The sequence below is a fragment of the Ranitomeya variabilis genome, chromosome 1, assembly GCF_051348905.1.
Source record: "Ranitomeya variabilis isolate aRanVar5 chromosome 1, aRanVar5.hap1, whole genome shotgun sequence".
NCBI lineage: Eukaryota > Metazoa > Chordata > Amphibia > Anura > Dendrobatidae > Ranitomeya > Ranitomeya variabilis.
The window spans coordinates 65,560,584-65,580,597 of record NC_135232.1 but is presented as its reverse complement, the minus strand read 5'-3'; the positions used below and the strand labels follow the sequence as shown (position 1 = coordinate 65,580,597).

At 43.9% G+C, this 20,014-nt stretch overlaps 1 protein-coding gene across 4 annotated transcripts in view; it reads left to right on the top strand.

Moving 5' to 3' along the window:
* The window catches only part of KIF24 (kinesin family member 24), a 38,762-nt gene that overhangs the window by 12,646 nt on the left and 6,102 nt on the right, over positions 1–20,014 (top strand). For all 4 annotated transcript variants that reach the window (XM_077284448.1, XM_077284459.1, XM_077284469.1 and 1 more), the window contains exons 3-12: positions 4,823–5,003; positions 7,432–7,529; positions 8,876–9,091; positions 9,394–9,481; positions 9,565–9,686; positions 10,751–10,856; positions 12,630–12,701; positions 15,194–15,303; positions 17,305–19,395; positions 19,503–19,596. In XM_077284448.1, coding sequence (XP_077140563.1) covers positions 4,823–5,003; positions 7,432–7,529; positions 8,876–9,091; positions 9,394–9,481; positions 9,565–9,686; positions 10,751–10,856; positions 12,630–12,701; positions 15,194–15,303; positions 17,305–19,395; positions 19,503–19,596 — 3,178 coding nt within the window. The remainder of the gene's footprint in view (positions 1–4,822; positions 5,004–7,431; positions 7,530–8,875; positions 9,092–9,393; positions 9,482–9,564; positions 9,687–10,750; positions 10,857–12,629; positions 12,702–15,193; positions 15,304–17,304; positions 19,396–19,502; positions 19,597–20,014) is intronic.

The following is a 20,014-nucleotide window of genomic DNA, read 5'->3' as shown; positions in this document are numbered from 1 at the left end:
TTAGAGCTAGGATTAGGGTTAGAGCTAGGGTTAGGGCTAGGGTTGGGGCTAAAGTTAGGGTTAGGGTTGGGGCTAGGTTTAGGGCTAAAGTTAGGGTTTGGGCTAAAGTTAGGGTTAGGGCTAGGGTTGGGGCTAAAGTTAGGGTTAGAGTTGGGATTAGGATTTGGATTAGGGTTGGCATTAGGGTTACATTTGGGATTAGGGTTAGGTGTGGGATTAGGGTTAAGGCTAGGGTTGGGATTAAGGATAGGGGTGTATTGGGATTAGGGTTAGGTTTTGAGGTTAGGGTTGAGATTAGGATTAGGGGGGTGTTGGGTTTAGGGTTTTGATTAGGGTTATGGTTAGCTTTGGGATTAGGGTTAGGGGTGTTTTGGGGGTTAGGGTTGGGATTAGGATTATGGATCGGGTTGGGATTAGGGTTAGGGGTGTGTTGGGGTTAGGGTTGGAGTTAGAATTGGGGGGTTTCCACTGTTTAGGTACATCAGGGGGTCTCTAAACGCCACAGCCAATTTTGTGCTCAAAAAGTAAAATGGTGCTCCCTACCTTCTGAGCTCTGCCGTGCGCCCAAACAGTGGTTTACCCCCACATATGGGGCATCAGCATACTCGGGATAAATTGGACAACAACTTTTGGGGTCCAATTTCTCCTGATACCCTTGTGAAAATAAAAACTTGGGGGCTAAAAAATCTTTTTTTGTGGAAAAAAAAATATTTTTTATTTTCACGACTCTGCATTATAAACTTCTGTGAAGCCCTTGGGCATTCAAAGTTCTCACCACACATCTAGATAAGTTCCTTGGGGGGTCTAGTTTCCAAAATGGGGTCACTTCTGGGGGGTCTCTACTGTTTAGGTATATCAGGGGCTCTGCAAATGCAACATAACGCCCGCAGACCATTCTATCAAAGTCTGCATTCCAAAACGGCGCTCCTTCCCTTCCGAGCTCAGCCATGCACCTAAACAGTGGTCCCCCCCACACATGGGGTATCAGTGTACTCAGGACAAATTGGACAACAACTTTTGGGGTCCAATTTCTCTTGTTACCTTTGTGAAAATAAAAATTGGGGGGCTAAAAAAATCTTTTTTGTGAAAAAAATCTTTTTTTTTGTTTTCATGACTCTGCATTATAAACTTCTGTGAAGCACTTGGGCATTCAAAGTTCTCACAACACATCTAGATAAGTTCCTTGGGGGGTCTAGTTTCCAAAATGAGGTCACTTGTGGGGGGTTTCTACTGTTTAGGTACATCGGGGGCTCTGCAAACGCAACATAATGCCTGCAGACCATTCTATCAAAGTCTGCATTCCAAAACGGCGCTCCTTCCCTTCCAAGCTCTGCCATGTGCCCAAACAGTGGTTTATTCCCCACATATGGGGTATCAGCCTACTCAGCATAAATTGCACAATAAATTTTGGGGTCCAATTTCTCCTGTTACCCTTGTGAAAGTAAAAATTTGGGGGTGAAAAGATCATTTTTGTGGAAAAAATATGATTTTTTTTATTTTCATGGCTCTACGTTATAAACTTCCGTGAAGCACCTGGGGGTTTAAAGTGCTCACCACACATCTAGATAAGTTCCTTAAGGGGTCTAGTTTCCAAAATGGTGTCATTTGTGGGGGGTTTCCACTGTTTAGGCACATCAGGGGCTCTCCAAACGCGACATGGCATCCGATCTCAATTCCAGCCAATTCTACATTGAAAAAGTAAAACGGCACTCCTTCTCTTCCAAGCTCTGCAGTGCGCCCAAACAGTGGTTTACCCCCACATATGTGGTATCGACATACTCAGGAGAAATTAGACAACAACTTTTGTGGTCTAATTTCTCCTGTTACCCTTGGGAAAATAAAAAATTTTGGGGCAAAAAGATCATTTTTGTAGAAAAAATGTGATTTTTTATTTTCACGGCTCTACGTTATAAACTTCCGTGAAGCACCTGGGGGATCAAAGTGCTCACCACACATCTAGTTAAGTTCCTTATGGGGTCTAGTTTCCAAAATGGTGTCATTTGTGGGGGGTTTCTACTGTTTAGGCACATCAGGGGCTCTCCAAATGCGACATGGCGTCCGATCTCAATTCCAGCCAATTCTACATTAAAAAAGTAAAACGGCACTCCTTCTCTTCCAAGCTCTGCGGTGCGCCCAAACAGTGGTTTACCCCCACATATGGGGTATCAACGTACTCAGGAGAAATTGCACAACAACTTTTGTGGTCTAATTTCTCCTGTTACCCTTGTGAAAATAAGAATTTGTGGGCGAAAATATCATTTTTGTGTAAACAAATGCGATTTTTTATTTTCACAGCTCTACGTTATACACTTCTGTGAAGCACGTGGGGGCTCAAAGTGCTCACCACACATCTAGTTAAGTTCCTTAAGGGGTCTAGTTTCCAAAATGGTGTCACTTGTGGAGCGTTTCCACTGTTTAGGCACATCAGGGGCTCTCCAAACGCGACATGGCATCCGATCTCAATTCCAGCCAATTCTGCATTGAAAAAGTCAAACGGCGCTCCTTCTCTTCCAAGCTCTGCGGTGCGCCCAAACAGTGGTTTACCTCCACATATGGGGTATCAGCGTATTCAGGAGAAATTGCACAACAAAATGTATGGTTAAATTTCTGTTTTTACACTTGTGAAAATAAAAAAATATGGTTCTGAATTAAAGTGTTTGCAAAAAAAGTTAAATGTTCATTTTTTCCTTCCACATTGTTTGAGTTCCTGTGAAGCACGTAAAGGGTTAATAAACTTCTTGAATGTGGTTTTAAGTACCTTGAGGGGTGCAGTTTTTAGAATGGTGTCACACTTGGGTATTTTCTATCATATAGACCCCTCAAAATGACTTCAAATGTGATGTGGTCCCTAAAAAAAAAATGGTGTTGTAAAAATGAGAAATTGCTGGTCAAATGTTAACCCTTATAACTCCCTAACAAAAAAAAATTTTGTTTCCAAAATTGTGCTGATGTAAAGTAGACATGTCGGAAATGTTATTTATTAACTATTTTGTGTGACATATCTCTCTGATTTAAGGGCATAAAAATACAAAATTTGAAAATTGCTAAATTTTAAAAATTTTCACCATATTTCCATTTTTTTCATAAATAATCGCAAGTAATATCGAAGAAATGTTACCACTAGCATGAAGTACAACATGTCACGAAAAAACAATCTCAGAATCAGCAGGATCCGTTAAAGCGTTCCAGAGTTATAACCTCATAAAGTGACAGTGGTCAGAATTGTAAAAATTGGCTCGGTCATTAAGTACCAAATTGGCTCTGTCACTAAGGGGTTAAGAAATGAAGGTCAGTCAGTCCGAAAAATTGGGAAAACTTTGAAAGTGTCCCCAAGTGCAGTGGCAAAAACCATCAAGCGCTACAAAGAAACTGTCTCACATGAGGACCACCCCAGGAAAGGAAGACCAAGAGTCACCTCTGCTTCCGAGGATAAGTTTATCCGAGTCACCAGCCTCAGAAATCGCAGGTTAACAGCAGCTCAGATTAGAAACCAGGTCAATGCCACACAGAGTTCTAGCAGCAGACACATCTCTACAACAACTGTTAAGAGGAGACTTTGTGCAGCAGGCCTTCATGGTAAAATAGCTGCTAGGAAACCATTGCTAAGGACAGGCAACAAGCAGAAGAGACTTGTTTGGGCTAAAGAACAAGGAATGGACATTAGACCAGTGGAAATCTGTACTTTGGTCTGATGAGTCCAAATTTGAGATCTTTGGTTCCAACCACCGTGTCTTTGTGCGACGCAGAAAAGGTGAACGGATGGACTCTACATGCCTGGTTCCCATCGTGAAGCACGGAGGAGGAGGTGTGATGGTGTGGGGGTGCTTTGCTGGTGACACTGTTGGGGATTTATTCAAAACTGAAGGCATACTGAACCAGCATGGCTACCACAGCATATTGCAGCGGCATGCTATTCCATCAGGTTTGCGTTCAGTTGGACCATCATTTACTTTTCAACAGGACAATGACCCCAAACACACCTCCAGGCTGTGTAAGGGCTATCTGACCAAGAAGGAGAGTGATGGGGTGCTACGCCAGATGACCTGGCTCCACAGTCACCAGACCTGCACCCAATCGAGATGGTTTGGGGTGAGCTGGACCGCAGAGCGAAGGCAAAAGAGCCAACAAGTGCTAAGCATCTCTGGGAACTCCTTCAAGATTGTTGGAAGACCATTCCCGGTGACTACCTTTTGAAGCTCATCAAGAGAATGCCAAGAGTGTGCAAAGCAGTCATCAAAGCAAAAGGTGGCTACTTTGAAGAACCTAGAATATAAGACCTAATTTCAGTTGTTTCACACTTTTTTGTTAAGTATATAATTCCACATGTGTAAATTCATAGTTTTGATGCCTTCAGTGTGAATGAACAATTTTCATAGTCATGAAAATACAGAAAAATCTTTAAATGAGAAGGTGTGTCCAAACTTTTGGGTCCTGATCCCCCACCGATCGATCGCTACTGCAGGAGCGCACGATATATGGTCTGACCGCCACCCTGGGAGTTTGTATGGATTTTGTATGGAATCATGGACTTAATATTGTGCCCATGCACTTGCACTTCAGAGCGATCGATGGGGGTCTCGAGATCCGGAACCAAATGGATCAGCAAAAATTAGCAGTATTTATCCCATCGATAATCTTTGGAAATAATAGATGCTTCGTCATTGAGGGATTTAAAGTGTAAAGTTGCTGATTTTCGTCCTGGCGCAGCACCATCCCCATGTCTTCTGGATTATGGTGTGAGATCGTATCAAAAAGAAAGGGTATGACACTTACTTATGGTAGAAAACCGTCTTTAATGACATTTGGTTTTTTTTTGGGACAGGCCCAGCAAGGAGGGATCCTGGGCCGACAGCGATAAAATCCGAGTGTGTGTCCGCAAACGCCCTCTGGGCTCGAGGGAAGAAAGACGCGGGGAAGTGAGTGTGGTGACAGCAGAGGACAAGGAGAGCATTGCGATTTATGAGAGGAAAGAGGCCGTTAACCTGAAAGAATATATTCTGCAGGTATGACCATAATCAGAAGGGTGGACTGTGTGTTAGGTCATCAATATATTGGACAGTACCTTTTTATACGGTATATATAGACACACACACACACACACACACACACACACACACACACACACACACACACACACACACACACACACACACACACACATATACAGTTGTGGCCAAAAGTATTGGCACCCCTGCAATTCTGTCAGATAATACTCAGTTTCTTCCTGAAAATGATTGCAAACACAAATTCTTTGGTATTATTATCTTCATTTAATTTGTCCTAAATGAAAAAACACAAAAGAGAATGAAGCAAAAAGCAAAACATTGATCATTTCACACAAAACTCCAAAAATGGGGCAGACAAAAGTATTGGCACCCTCAGCCTAATACTTGGTTGCACAACCTTTAGCCAAAATAACTGCGACCAACCGCCTCTGGTAACCATCAATGAGTTTCTTACAATGCTCTGCTGGAATTTTAGACCATTCTTCTTTGGCAAACTGCTCCAGGTCCCTGATATTTGAAGGGTGCCTTCTCCAAACTGCCATTTTTAGATCTCTCCACAGGTGTTCTATGGGATTCAGGTCTGGACTCATTGCTGGCCACCTTAGAAGTCTCCAGTGCTTTTTCTCAAACCATTTTCTAGTGCTTTTTGAAGTGTGTTTTGGGTCATTGTCCTGCCGGAAGACCCATGACCTCTGAGGGAGACCCAGCTTTCTCACACTGGGCCCTACATTATGCTGCAAAATTTGTTTGTAGTCTTCAGACTTCATAATGCCATGCACACGGTCACGCAGTCCAGTGCCAGAGGCAGCAAAGCAACCCCAAAACATCAGGGAACCTCCTCCATGTTTGACTGTAGGGACCGTGTTCTTTTCTTTGAATGCCTCTTTTTTTCTCCTGTAAACTCTATGTTGATGCCTTTGCCCAAAAAGCTTTACTTTTGTCTCATCTGACCAGAGAACATTCTTCCAAAACGTTTTAGGCTTTTTCAGGTAAGTTTTGGCAAACTCCAGCCTGGCTTTTTTATGTCTCAGGGTAAGAAGTGGGGTCTTCCTGGGTCTCCTACCATACAGTGCCTTTTTATTCAGACACCGACGGATAGTACAGGTTGACACTGTTGTACCCTTGGACTGCAGGGCAGCTTGAACTTGTTTGGATGTGCGGATGTTGGATAAAGAACCTCGACTAACAATCTTGCATTGAAATCTCTTGTCAATTTTTCTTTTCCGTCCACATCTAGGGAGGTTAGCCACAGTGCCATGGGCTTTAAACTTCTTGATGACACTGCACACGGTAGACACAGGAACATTCAGGTCTTTGGAGATGGACTTGTAGCCTTGAGATTGCTCATGCTTCCTCACAATATGGTTTCTCAAGTCCTCAGACAGTTCTTTGGTCTTCTTTCTTTTCTCCATGCTCAATGTGGTACACACAAGGACACAGGACAGAGGTTGAGTCAACTTTAATCCACGTCAACTGGCTGCAAGTGTGATTTAGTTATTGCCAACACCTGTTAGGTGCCACAGGTAAGTTACAGGTGCTGCTAATTACACAAATTAGAGAAGCATCACATGATTTTTCGAACAGTGCCAATACTTTTGTCCACCCCCTTTTTTATGTTTGGTGTGGAATTATTTGCAGTTTGGCTTTAGGACAATTCTTTTTGTGTTTTTTCATTTAAGACAAAGTAAATGAAGATAATAATAACAAAGAATTTGTGTTTGCAATCATTTTCAGGAAGAAACTGAGTATTATCTGACAGAATTACAGGGGTGTCAATACTTTTGGCCACAACTGTATATGCATGCATACATACACACATACATATATATATACATACATACATACATACATACATACATACATACATACATACATACATACATACTTACATTATTTTTTTTTTTTTAACTACAATCCCAGTTTTATCAGCTGGAGATTATCACTAGAAGATTAGTAAATCTACTGCCATGCAGTCCTCCATATTCATGAGCTCTGTATGATTCTGCCTCCAACACTGATAGGCAGCAAGCTGCCAATGCACAGTGTACACAGAAATCTGCCAATCAGTGGTGTGGGCGGGGTTATACGGAGCTCAGCATTAGAGAACAGCTGTAGATAAAACATTGTTGTTTTTTTTAATCAAAACTGCAGCTTGCAGCCCAGTAAGTGATACATCCTGGAATCCTAAGCTTCGCCCTCAATCCTTGTCTCGCTAGTTTATATACCCACCTTTATCATAGCTGAGCTGTGCCCAAAGTACTATCCCCATATTGGTTCCCAAGTGGACGGGCACTGTTCTGTGGCCGGTAGACCTTGCAGTCGTATCAGCGCAATGTTAGGCCATAGTGAAAGCCTCCGTTGTCTTTTTTTCACTCTGTCGCTGTATTTTGTGCACTACTCACTGGGTTTACATTTCCCTTTTCAGCACGTGTTTTATTTTGACGAAGTGTTTAGTGAGACGTTCAGCAATCAGGACGTGTACATGAAGACGGCGTATCCCCTGATCCAGCATGTGTTTAACGGGTAGGCGGACATTGTTTCCTATTGGTAATTTTTTTTCTTTTCTATTTGTTCATCCATCACATCTGCATTGTTTTGTGGTTTTGGAACATCTGTATGTATGAATGAATGTGGAGTGTTATGTGCTTGTGTTCCTCATCACATGTATGTCACCATGGAATGAATGTGGGTTAAAAATAAATAATATGTCACTGTCAGGTTGTACAAGGGCAGAGTTAAAGGGATTGTGCCGGGGTATTGTACGTGATCTCATGTTAGGTAAGGAGAAATACAGCCGCACACTGACGGGCTCCGAGATCCAAATCTTCTGTCCAGCCCTCTTTGAGTATCGTGCACTCATCTCTTTGATGACAATGTGTCTGCACAATGCTCATGTGAGCAACCGGACCATCTGGCGCCATTTGATTCTCTCCACATATGATGGGAGCGTACGCCTGCACAACCCTTTGAATGAGGTAAAGATAAAAAGCTACCATATTTTTCGGACTTTAAGACGCACCCTCATTTAGACAGCAGAGAATAATTAAAAAAAATGTTCCCACTAATTAAAACTTCCCTGACAGTGTAAAGTGGAGGGGTCAGAATTACTAATTTTAATGCTCCATGGTACAAGCAATAAATGTAATGTTAAGTGTTTATCTGTAGTGTGTGTTACATACACACAGCTCTGCTACATATACATGTTTACTTGCACACACAGCGCTGCTAGGGGCACATTTGCAGAAACGCGCGTCGCTGCCATGGTGCACGTTTGCAGAAATGCGCGCTGCCATGGTGCAGGTTTGCAGAAACGCACGCTGCCATGGTGCACGTTTGCAGAAACGCACGCTGCCATGGTGCAGGTTTGCAGAAACGCATGCTGCCATGGTGCAGGTTTGCAGAAACGCGCGCTGCCATGGTGCACTTTTGCAGAAACGCGCGCTGCCATGGGGAACGTTTGCAGACAGACACACACTATACATTAACATATCTTGCAGTTCCTTCTAGGATGTGAGAAATCACATAACCTGAAAGGTCCTGGATCTAGTTGGGTGGAAGGTCCTGCAGCTGCTGTGCTGAGATCTTGGTGGCTTCCTCTCCTGCCCTGCAGCGATCACATAGATCAGTGTGGGGCTGGAGGAGAGAGAGCTGTTCTCTCAGTGATCGGGAATTCTGTGTCCTCCATCACAGGAAGCTGTGTCAGGACTATAAGGCGCACACAAGACTTTTTTTTTTTGCCTCGCTAAAAAGCGCGTCTTATGATTCAGTAAATACAGTAATTCCTTGTTTAATTTCCAAATGCCGCCTCATCACCTCTATTGGTATTATTCCAGCCTTAGTATATCTTTTTTTTTTTTTTTTTTTTCCAGGGGAAATGCTACATGTTTTGCTTATGGTCAGACAGGAGCCGGTAAAACATACACCATGATTGGCACACCGAAAAACCCAGGTCTGTACGCGTTAGCCGCCAAAGACATCTTCCAGGAGCTGGAGACGAATCATCAAAGAAAAGACCATTCTGTGTGGATCAGTTTTTATGAGATCTACTGTGGTCAGCTGTATGACCTGCTAAATGGAAGGAAAAGGTTGGTGTGACGGAGGTCACTGCACTCTGTAATGTCACACTGCGTCCATCATTATGACCCTACAGATGTGACGCTAATCCCTGCATCTAATGTGTAATAGTATTATTCTATCCCACGCCGTGCGTCAGGTTCGTAGGAATTAAATGAGTTCCTCCCTGTGGTTTTGTATAGGATGATTTTCTGTTGCGGGCATGGATAAGTCGTGCATCGTTCCCTGATGTCTGCCTTGCTCCTCGCTATTATTGCAGGTCCCATGGTATCTAGGCTCTGATCTAATGAAGTCTTGCACTGTCTTCCTTCAGACTCTACGCTAGAGAAGACGGGAAGCACATCGTGCAGGTCGTGGGCCTGCGAGATACTCAAGTTATTAGCGTCGATTTCCTCCTAGAGGTAAGCAATCCACAACGTTATCCAGCACCGCCGAGAAGTCCAGCAAAATAAGGAAAAGTAGCTCCTTTTCATTTATCTCTAAGGTGATCCTGAAGGGGAGCAGAGAGCGTAGCACCGGTGCCACCGGTGTGAATTCTGACTCTTCTCGATCACATGCGGTCATCCAGATCCAGCTCAAAGATGCCAGGAACCGCAGACTCGGAAGGTGAGATGATATTAGGGTGAACAGTGTTGGCTTTTTATACTATTATCAGTACCATAGAACTAGGCCATTTTAGTTTTCAGGCTCAAAATAGGAATTATTTCTGTTGGCAACCTGTAACCATCACTAGGGGAGCTCACTACATACAGGTTTATACAGTCACCACATGGGGCAGCTCACTGCATATAGATTTATACAGCCACCACTAGAGGGAGCTCCCTGTATACAGATTTATATAGCCACCGCCAGGTGGAGCTCACTGCATACAGATTTATACAGCCACTACTAGAGGGAGTACGATGCATACAAATTTATACAGCCATAACTAGGGAGAGCTCGCTACATACAAATTTATACAGCCACCACTAGAGGGAGCTCACTGCATACAGATTTAGACAGCCACCACTAGAGGAGCTCACTGTATACAGACATATACAGCTACCAGTGGGGGGAGCTCACTGTATACAGATTTGTACAGCCACCACTAGAGGATGCTCACTGCATACAGATTTATACAGCCACCACTAGGGGGAGCTCACTGTATACGGATTTATACAGCCACCGCTAGAGGGAGCTCACTGTATACAGATTTATACAGCCACCACTAGAGGGAGCTCACTGTATACAGATTTAAACAGCCACCACTAGGGGGAGCTCACAGTGTACATATTTATACAGCCACCACTAGGGGGGAGCTAACTGTATACAGATTTATACAGGTTACATACAACTGCATAGTAAATTAGTATTCGCTCCTAGGCTCCTTCCGATGGTGGCTGTGGGGAGACAGGAATGTCATCCATTAGCCCTATGACTATGTGAGGAGACACAGGGTTTTGGCTTATATATCAGGACATGGTGCTCTAACAATGGTAAAGGTTTATTTTGAAATCAATTAGTGTAAGGGTTTAACGCTTAAAAACTGGATGATGATCATATTTGGTGAAACACTAACAGTCTTCTGGGATTAGAAAAAAAGGCTCCTTTTTTTTCACTTGACAATAACCTCACCCCATGGCAATAAACTAATCTCTATGATGGATTTCTCTTCCATGCTTCTGCTCCAGAATGTCCTTCATTGATTTAGCCGGGAGTGAAAGAGCTTCTGATGCCCGCGAATCTGATAAGCAGACCAAAATGGAAGGAGCAGAAATAAACCAGAGCCTCCTGGCAGTAAGTCGACATCGCCGTAGGTTCAGCTGTAGTGTCGCGTGTGCGTCGTGGCTGTGATCGAACAATCACAGACTCAGGGCTCCAGTGGGACTAACAAAATGTAAGGAACAGTGTAAGCGCTTAAGAACACGGGCAATTTTCCATTTTTTATTTTTTCCCCTCCTTTTTTATAGAGCCATCACTTTTTTTCATTTCTCTGTTGACGTATCAGTAGGAGACCTTGTTTGTTTGCTGGACAAGTTCTGATTTTCAATGACCGCATTCATTTTACCAGTTAAAGTAAGGGATAGTTGAAAACAAAAAAGTGCGGTGAAATGATGGGAAAATAAATGAAATTCTGCCATAGTTTTTTGAGGGTTCATTTTTACTGCATTAATCGTGCAGTAAAAAATACTAATACTAAACGTGTATTGTATTTTTTTAGTGGCTTAAGATTCTGAACTTTTTTTTTTCTCTCCAAAGTGTGTTGCCATTTAGGCTATGTGCCCACGTTGCAGAATATAAGCATAATTTTCCTCATCAAAACCGCACACCCTTGCCAGGGACACCGCTTGAGTTTTTCTCTCTTTTGTCGCGTTTTTCATGCGTTCCAATACAATTCTATGGTGGCGGAATCGCCACGATTCCGCAAAATTAATGAACATGCTGTGGATTTTTCCACAATGCGTATCCGCTCCAGAAAAATAGGCAGCATGGACACAGCAATTGCGGAATGCAATTAAATATAATGGGATGCGTTTTGTAAGCGTTTTTTAAGCGTTTCTGCAGCGAAAAAAACGCAACATGGGCACATAGCCTTACTGTCTTGCCACTTTTTTCAGATCCATAACTTTTTTTTTTTTGTCAATGGAGCTGTGTGAGGGCCTGTTTTTTTGCATGGCCAGCTGGTGTTTTTTTGCATACCAGTTTGGGTTACTTACGCATAATGAATCCTTCATGTTGCTTTTTTTTGTGTGTGCGCTATTGCAGTTCTGGAAAACCACAATTCCGTTACCCCTCAAAACCCCTTTGCAGCATTTACTAATTGGGTTAACCAATTTTATATTTTGATAGATCGGACTTTTTATCAAAATAAAATTCTGTGTCTGTCTAAAAAAAAAAAAAAACCTGCGAAAGGTGGAGATTAGTCTTAAAGCATTCATGGGCTGCACCCGAAAAGTGGCAAAATCGAATGAAGAATCTGTGAGGTTATAATATGTAATGAATCTTCAGCATTTAAAGGGGTAGTCCCATCTCCAAAGTCCTATCCCAATATGTAGTGGGTATAATAATATTTTCAAATTCCTCCAATTAGAAATGTAGTATAGTTCCTATGATTCGCTTTTTCGCTTGCACATTGTGCAGGGCATTGCAGTATCTTAGGTATCCATGGTTGCAACCATTCATAGTGACAATTGTTAGTGGACCATGGATACCCAAGCTACTGCAATGCCCTGCACATGGGGTAAGAGACAGCGAATCATAAGGCTACATTTTTAATTGGAAGTATTTGCTAACATTATTACTACATATGGGGATAGGATCTTGGAGATGGGAGAATCCCTTTAAGGCCGGGGTCACACTTGCGAGTTCAATGCGAGAAACTCGCACGAATCTGTCGCGTCAAGTCCCGGCACTTCCGCCCGCAGTCAGGACTGGACTGTGCTGCTCCATGTATTTCTATGCAGCCGCACGCTCTGATCCCGAGTGCCGGGTATTGAGGCGAGATTCTCGCATTGAACTCGCAAGTGTGACCCCGGCCTAAGTCTCTGTGTATTTCTGCTTCTTTCTCAGCTGAAGGAGTGTATTCGTGCGCTGGATCAGGAGCAGGCCCATACACCTTTCAGACAGAGCAAACTGACCCAGGTAGGAACAAAGTATGCAGCAAAGGTCTAATTGAAAAGCTGCATTGAGCCCTTCCTTGTGGCCTTATCCTGGAGTCTAATCCTGTATTCTTACTGATATATTGCAGAAGGTCACATGCTTACCCTATATGTTCTGCACGGTGAGCCTGCTCTCTGGTGCTTTACAAGATGAAGCTATGACATCAGAGTGATGACAACAGACAGCCAACACCATGTAATATGGGCTCATGTGCGATATAGGCTCGTGCAATATGCAATATGGCCTCATGTGCATATATGGCCTCCTGTGCATATATGGCCTCATGTGCATATATGGCCTCATGTGCATATATGGCCTCATGTGCATATATGGCCTCGTGTGCATATATGGCCTCGTGTGCATATATGGCCTCGTGTGCATATATGGCCTCGTGTGCATATACGGCCTCGTGTGCATATACGGCCTCGTGTGCATATACGGCCTCGTGTGCATATACGGCCTCGTGTGCATATACGGCCTCGTGTGCATATACGGCCTCGTGTGCATATACGGCCTCGTGTGCATATACGGCCTCGTGTGCATATACGGCCTCGTGTGCATATACGGCCTCGTGTGCATATACGGCCTCGTGTGCATATACGGCCTCGTGTGCATATACGGCCTCGTGTGCATATACGGCCTCGTGTGCATATACGGCCTCGTGTGCATATACGGCCTCGTGTGCATATACGGCCTCGTGTGCATATACGGCCTCGTGTGCATATACGGCCTCGTGTGCATATACGGCCTCGTGTGCATATACGGCCTCGTGTGCATATACGGCCTCGTGTGCATATACGGCCTCGTGTGCATATACGGCCTCGTGTGCATATACGGCCTCGTGTGCATATACGGCCTCGTGTGCATATACGGCCTCGTGTGCAATACGGCCTCGTGTGCAATACGGCCTCGTGTGCAATACGGCCTCGTGTGCATATACGGCCTCGTGTGCATATACGGCCTCGTGTGCATATACGGCCTCGTGTGCATATACGGCCTCGTGTGCATATACGGCCTCGTGTGCATATACGGCCTCGTGTGCATATACGGCCTCGTGTGCATATACGGCCTCGTGTGCATATACGGCCTCGTGTGCATATACGGCCTCGTGTGCATATACGGCCTCGTGTGCATATACGGCCTCGTGTGCATATACGGCCTCGTGTGCAATACGGCCTCGTGTGCAATACGGCCTCGTGTGCAATACGGCCTCGTGTGCAATACGGCCTCGTGTGCATATATGGCCTCGTGTGCAATACGGCCTCGTGTGCAATATGGCCTTATGTGATGTTGCCATATAGAGCAGTGGTTGATCTTATCTGTCACTGAATGAACAGAACACTTCACCTCCACTGCATTGTAGGGGTTTTCCCACAAACAAAGTACATTTTAATTAATAGATCTTGGAATGAAAAAAAAGTTCCACAATTGGATGTGTTAAAAAAAAAAAAAAAAAAAATGTTCCTGTGCCGAGATAATCTTGTACATGTGCCGCTGCTGTGTACTGTGTAATGGCCGTGTCTGACTGTGCAGGGACATGGTCTGATCATGCCACAGCTCCTGGGTAGAGGAGGAAACAAAAAAGAGTATACAAACAGGACAGTATGTGATTGCAAATGATTCTAAGAGGTAAAACATTGCTTAAATACAGTCAGGAATGTTTGACCTCTTAGAATCATTTGCCGTCACATACTGACCTGTCTGTATACTCTTTTACATTCTCCCCTACCCAGGAGCTCCAGTATGATCAGATATGTTTCGACACTGTCATTACACAGTGCACAGCAGGGGCACATGTATAAGATTATCTCGGCACAGGAACATTTTATTTTTAACACATCCAATTGTGGAAATAATTATTATTTAAATTATTATTATTGATTAAAATGTTGATCTCTGGGTCAGATTTTCAGCCATCAGAAAGTTATGGATAGATAATAACTTTATACAATTCCTTTAAAAAAGGATATGTTATAGATAGTATCTTATCTGTTGATAAATAAACGACAAGCTGTTTTTTTTCTCTATCGGGTTTGTCCGAAGAGAGAAAAATATAACATATTAATTATCTTATTTATCAAATATGTGCCTATTGTGTTTCAGACACTTCATTTGGTCCCACATTCATTTTCCCTCGAATATAGAACTCCTCTGCCCGTCCTGTGACAGTGATCTGTTTGATTCAGTTTATTAGCTAAGCCAGCCCCCTTCAGACAAACAGACCCTCTATACACATCGCTGACACTATGGCAGCAGGAAGCTCAACAAATGGAGAGAAGGAGGATTGAAATGGGACGTCAGGTGCAGATTTAATAAATAAGTTATATTGATAAGTTCTTCTTTTTTTTTTTATTTGACTTAGAATAAAAATCCTTTTCTCCCATAGCACAACCTTGTTAGAGGTTTTCTACAAGGAGGCATTTACAATTCTAATTCCTAAAAGCCAGTAAGGAATTCTTGTATCTGATCTCCAGGTGCTGAAAGATTCCTTTATTGGAAACTCCAAGACCTGCATGATCGCCAATATATCCCCAAGTCACATCGCTACCGAGCACACACTAAACACTCTGCGCTACGCAGATAGGTAAGTAGTCGGGTGAAGAAGAGTTACCGTCTGATACTTCATGATAAATGCTGTCACCTCCAGAATCTACCGCTCCTGCTACATCTCGCATTAGTGTCAGGTCTGCAATTAATGCACAAGAAACAGCTCCAAGTGAAACGCCAAGAACATTTAGGCAAATCACATGGAGCCCTACATATCCACAAAATGTGACTCTTCTGAGCGCCACCTTTTCAGACATAAGCCACTGTTCTCTACTGGGCTATTGATGCCTGTGCTCGCCTTTATAACCAAGCTGAACAGGTATAAGTTATGTGGAGAGTGAGGTATGTCACTCTCCACAAGGAGAAACCTTACCCCTTAGACCTCAGTCCAGAGCCTCTCACCTAGCCAAATCAGTTCTCATGCTTCGCTCTGACGAGGCCAACAGCCCGAAACACCGTGTCTGCAAATTGAGATACTGATTTGGCTTTAATCCTAAGTCATATTGCAAGACTCGTTGAAGGGTTGATTGTGACTTGTAGGATCGCTGCTTCAACAGGTGGCGCTATAGCGTTCAAGTCCTCTTTTTCTCTGAAGAGGCAATTAGCAGGTATGAGTTGAAAGCCATTTTTTTCTTATTGTTTCAGATCATTAAAAAAGATGGTTTTGTGTCTACAACTCCTATAATGCAGACTTATGTACTACATACCAACTTCCACGCCCCTTCCTGTGCTACATACCAACTTGCGCACGCCCCCTTCTTGTACTACATACCAACTTGCCCGCCCCTTCCTGTGCTACATACCAGCTTGTGCGTACCCTTCCTGTGCAACATACCAACTTGCAAGTCCCCTTCCTGTGCAACATACCAACTTGCGTGTCCCCTTCCTGTGCAACATACCAACTTGCGTGTCCCCTTCCTGTGCAACATACCAACTTGCAAGTCCCCTTCCTGTGCAACATACCAACTTGTGCGTCTCCTTCCTGTGCAACATACCAACATGCGCGTCTCCTTCCTGTGCAACAGACCAACTTGCGCGTCTCCTTCCTGTGCAACAGACCAACTTGCGCGTCCCCTTCCTGTGCAACATACCAACTTGCGCGTCCCCTTCCTGTGCAACATACCAACTTGCGCGTCTCCTTCCTGTGCAACATACCAACTTGCGCGTCTCCTTCCTGTGCAACATACCAACATGCGCGTCTCCTTCCTGTGCAACAGACCAACTTGCGCGTCTCCTTCCTGTGCAACAGACCAACTTGCGCGTCCCCTTCCTGTGCAACATACCAACTTGCGCGTCCCCTTCCTGTGCAACATACCAACTTGCGCGTCTCCTTCCTGTGCAACATACCAACTTGCGCGTCTCCTTCCTGTGCAACATACCAACTTGCGCGTCTCCTTCCTGTGCAACATACCAACTTGCGCGTCCCCTTCCTGTGCAACATACCAACTTGCGCGTCCCCTTCCTGTGCAACATACCAACTTGCGCGTCTCCTTCCTGTGCAACAGACCAACTTGCGCATCTCCTTCCTGTGCAACAGACCAACTTGTGTGTCCCCTTCTTGTGCAACAGATCAACTTGCGCATCTCCTTCCTGTGCAACAGACCAACTTGCGCGTCCGCTTCCTGTGCAACATTCCAAATTGCGCGCCCCCTTCCTGTGCAACATACCAACTTGCGCGTCCTCTTCCTGTGCAACATATCAACTTGCGCGTCCTCTTCCTGTGCAACATACCAACTTGCGTGTCCCCTTCCTGTGCAACAGACCAACTTGCGCGCCCCCTTCCTGTGCAACATACCAACTTGCGCGCCCCTTCCTGTTCTGCATACCAATTTACATAGCATTAGACGAGCAGATGAATGAGAAAATATCTTGACCGAAGGCTTATGTGAGGCAAAATATTTAAGTTTGTAACCATAGGCTTACTAACACATGGAAAGCGTGGAAGATGTCTCTCTCCGAAACTATGTGTACTGTTGATTTATACACAGGTTTTTAGTATAGCTACTATTGCCTAAAAATGTGTAATATTGTTTTCTAGAGTAAAGGAGCTGAAAAAAGGAATGAAGTGCACCGCATCCTGCAGCAGTCGGGGCAGATCTGCTCCATGTCTGTCTCCTAAACGAGGTCAAAGTTCTCCATCTGTCTTGGGCGAAAAAATATCTCCAAAAAAAGTTAAACTTGGGCTGCCAAACTCCTCTCCTACAATTGTTAAGCACAAGTCTTGTCCATCGGTTTTCCATCCATCCAATGTCCCCTTGTCATCCACTCCAAAAATCAGCACAAAACAAAATACAGGGGGAAGATGCGGTTCAACCCAAGCTTGGCTAAGCCATACTACGCCAGTCAAAGGTTCAATAAAGACTGGCAGGAAAAAGAATGAAAACCAGGATAAGATCCCTATCCCCAGGAATCCTCAAAGTATCAAAGCAGACATGGGCTATGAACCTAAAGAAGATCGCAGTCGGCAGCCTTTACAGAAAGTACAAGCCGTGCAGCCAGTTCAAAAGCAAATTATCTCCCGAAGTGAGATGTTTACAGATATGACGGCAAGATTGTGGGATTCTAATGACGACTCCACTTGTAAAAAGACGGTTGATGACTATAGGGGTCACCCAGAGCAAAAGGAAAGAGAGGAACACTTGAGATACTATCACCAGAAGATTCAGCACCCTCCCATCCTTCTTCAGAAGCTTCAATATCAACCACTTGAAAAACTTTTAGACAAATATAAACCCCAAGAGGTCACAGTGGGTCATCTCAGAAGCTCTGCATCGCAACGTGAAGGAACTCCAGTGGATGATCCTGATGACAGTGACTTTAGCGAAGACTCCTTTTCATTCACCTCCAGCCAAAAGAAAGGAAGAAAAGAAGAGATGGTTCGAGAAAGGCTTTCTTTTTTTCTTCACCAGGGTTCAGCAAGCTTAGACTCCAGGAAGCTGTCGGGGTTGGGGCAATCGAAGGAGAACAGAAGTGCACTAAACAGCAAATGCAGTTGTGGGCTGTCAGACAGGAAGAGTGTGGAAACTGGTGATTACTCTATATGGAGTTCTGGAGAAGAATCCACCAATCCTCGAGATTCATCCAATAACAGCAATACTCCAGAAAAACCATATTCTTCTCAGGAAGACCTAGAAAATCAGGAATCGGCTTTGTCTCGCAATTTAATCAGTGACTTTAATCCATTACAAGAGAAGTGTAGTCGAACTCTGGCTTTGGATGACTCTCCGACAACGGGAACCGCATTGATTGTAGAAAGAAGTCCAGCCATTAATACCTCGTGCGAGTCGTCAGTCATGGCGCCTCTCACTGTGTCTCTGTTGAAAGATAACTGGTCACTGGAGTCTACACACAACCTCGCGACTCCCGATCTCTCTGCATCTAATAATGGATCAAATTGTGAAAATTCAGATAAAGTCTTGAGTGTTGAATTTCACTCCAAGGACCAATCTGTTGAGAAGAACCTCTCGGATTTGGTTAAGAAAATGCTTCAGTATAATGAAAGTTTACGTATAGAGAGCCCCCAAAACCAGTTCAAGGACTGGTTTCCAGACAGCAGCTATGAATCCAAGTCTAATTCTTCTGGTTCTCCGCAGTCCCTGATACAATCCGGTTTGGCTGAAAAGAGGTCTTCCAGACCCGGCCGTATTGAACAGTCACTAGCCTATGCGAAAAATGAATCCTTCAGCAATAGCGATTCTTTTTTAGATTTTTCTCAGTCTGGATGTAGGGATCAGGTTAACCATTATGACGCAGATACTGAGGACAGTGGTGCAAAAGTCAAAGTTCGCGGAATACTAAGTCCATCACTGGTATTTGGAAGGAAAAAATCAGAAGATGCTGCTGGAGCTGCCATAGACTGTGAGGTCTCTCCCACCAGTATCAGCCCTGTACCTCTTCAGGCCAGTCTGGTGGACTCTGAAGACTCCTTCAAGCTGCCATTAAGGGATAGCGAACTGGAACGTTTTAAAAACGAACTGATGAACTGTATATTTGCCCACTGTGGTGCCAAGGAGATACCAAAATGTGCCCTCACCAGAGATGAACAATGTCCAAGAACGCCAACCTCGAGTAGCCCGTTACATTCGCCCCATGTAACAAGGCAACAGGTGAAGAATAATGAAAAGGCTCAGTAAGTAAATGGTTCTGGACCATTAGTGAGCTGTTTAATAATGAAGATCTCTTTGGGTAATTTCCAGACTTTTGTATTAACCGTCACAGATTTTGTTTATTTTTCAGGCAGGTTGTCCTTCAAGCTCATTGCAAACAACTAAGCGAGATGTCGGTTTTGAGCTCCCAGGAGGAAATGCTGCTGAATCACACGTCCCATGCAGTGAGTGGATTCTTGCTACCTTGTATTTAAGATTTTTAAGGTTTCAGAAGAGAAAATGTGAGGATTTGCGTCAGCTGTACATAAACCATCTCATGCTGACCATACACCTATACCTCTCATCTAGATACAGGAGCACTCTGCTTTGTTGAGTGTGTGTGTTTTCAATGGGGAGAGAGGAGAAAGATGCTGCCATACATGGCTGTCAGCTGCTTATATCCCTGAAAACGACAGGCTCGGGCATTTAAGTCAAGGCAGAGAGAATTTCATTTGTCCATCATACACATCACATACGGTGGGTGGGTTCAGACAACTTTCAGATATGGAGGGTAAAATACAGATATATTGTCTTTTATGGTGAAATAGGAGTTCATAAGACAATGCTCCGTTTGGTGAATTTTACACATTTTCCGTATCTGAT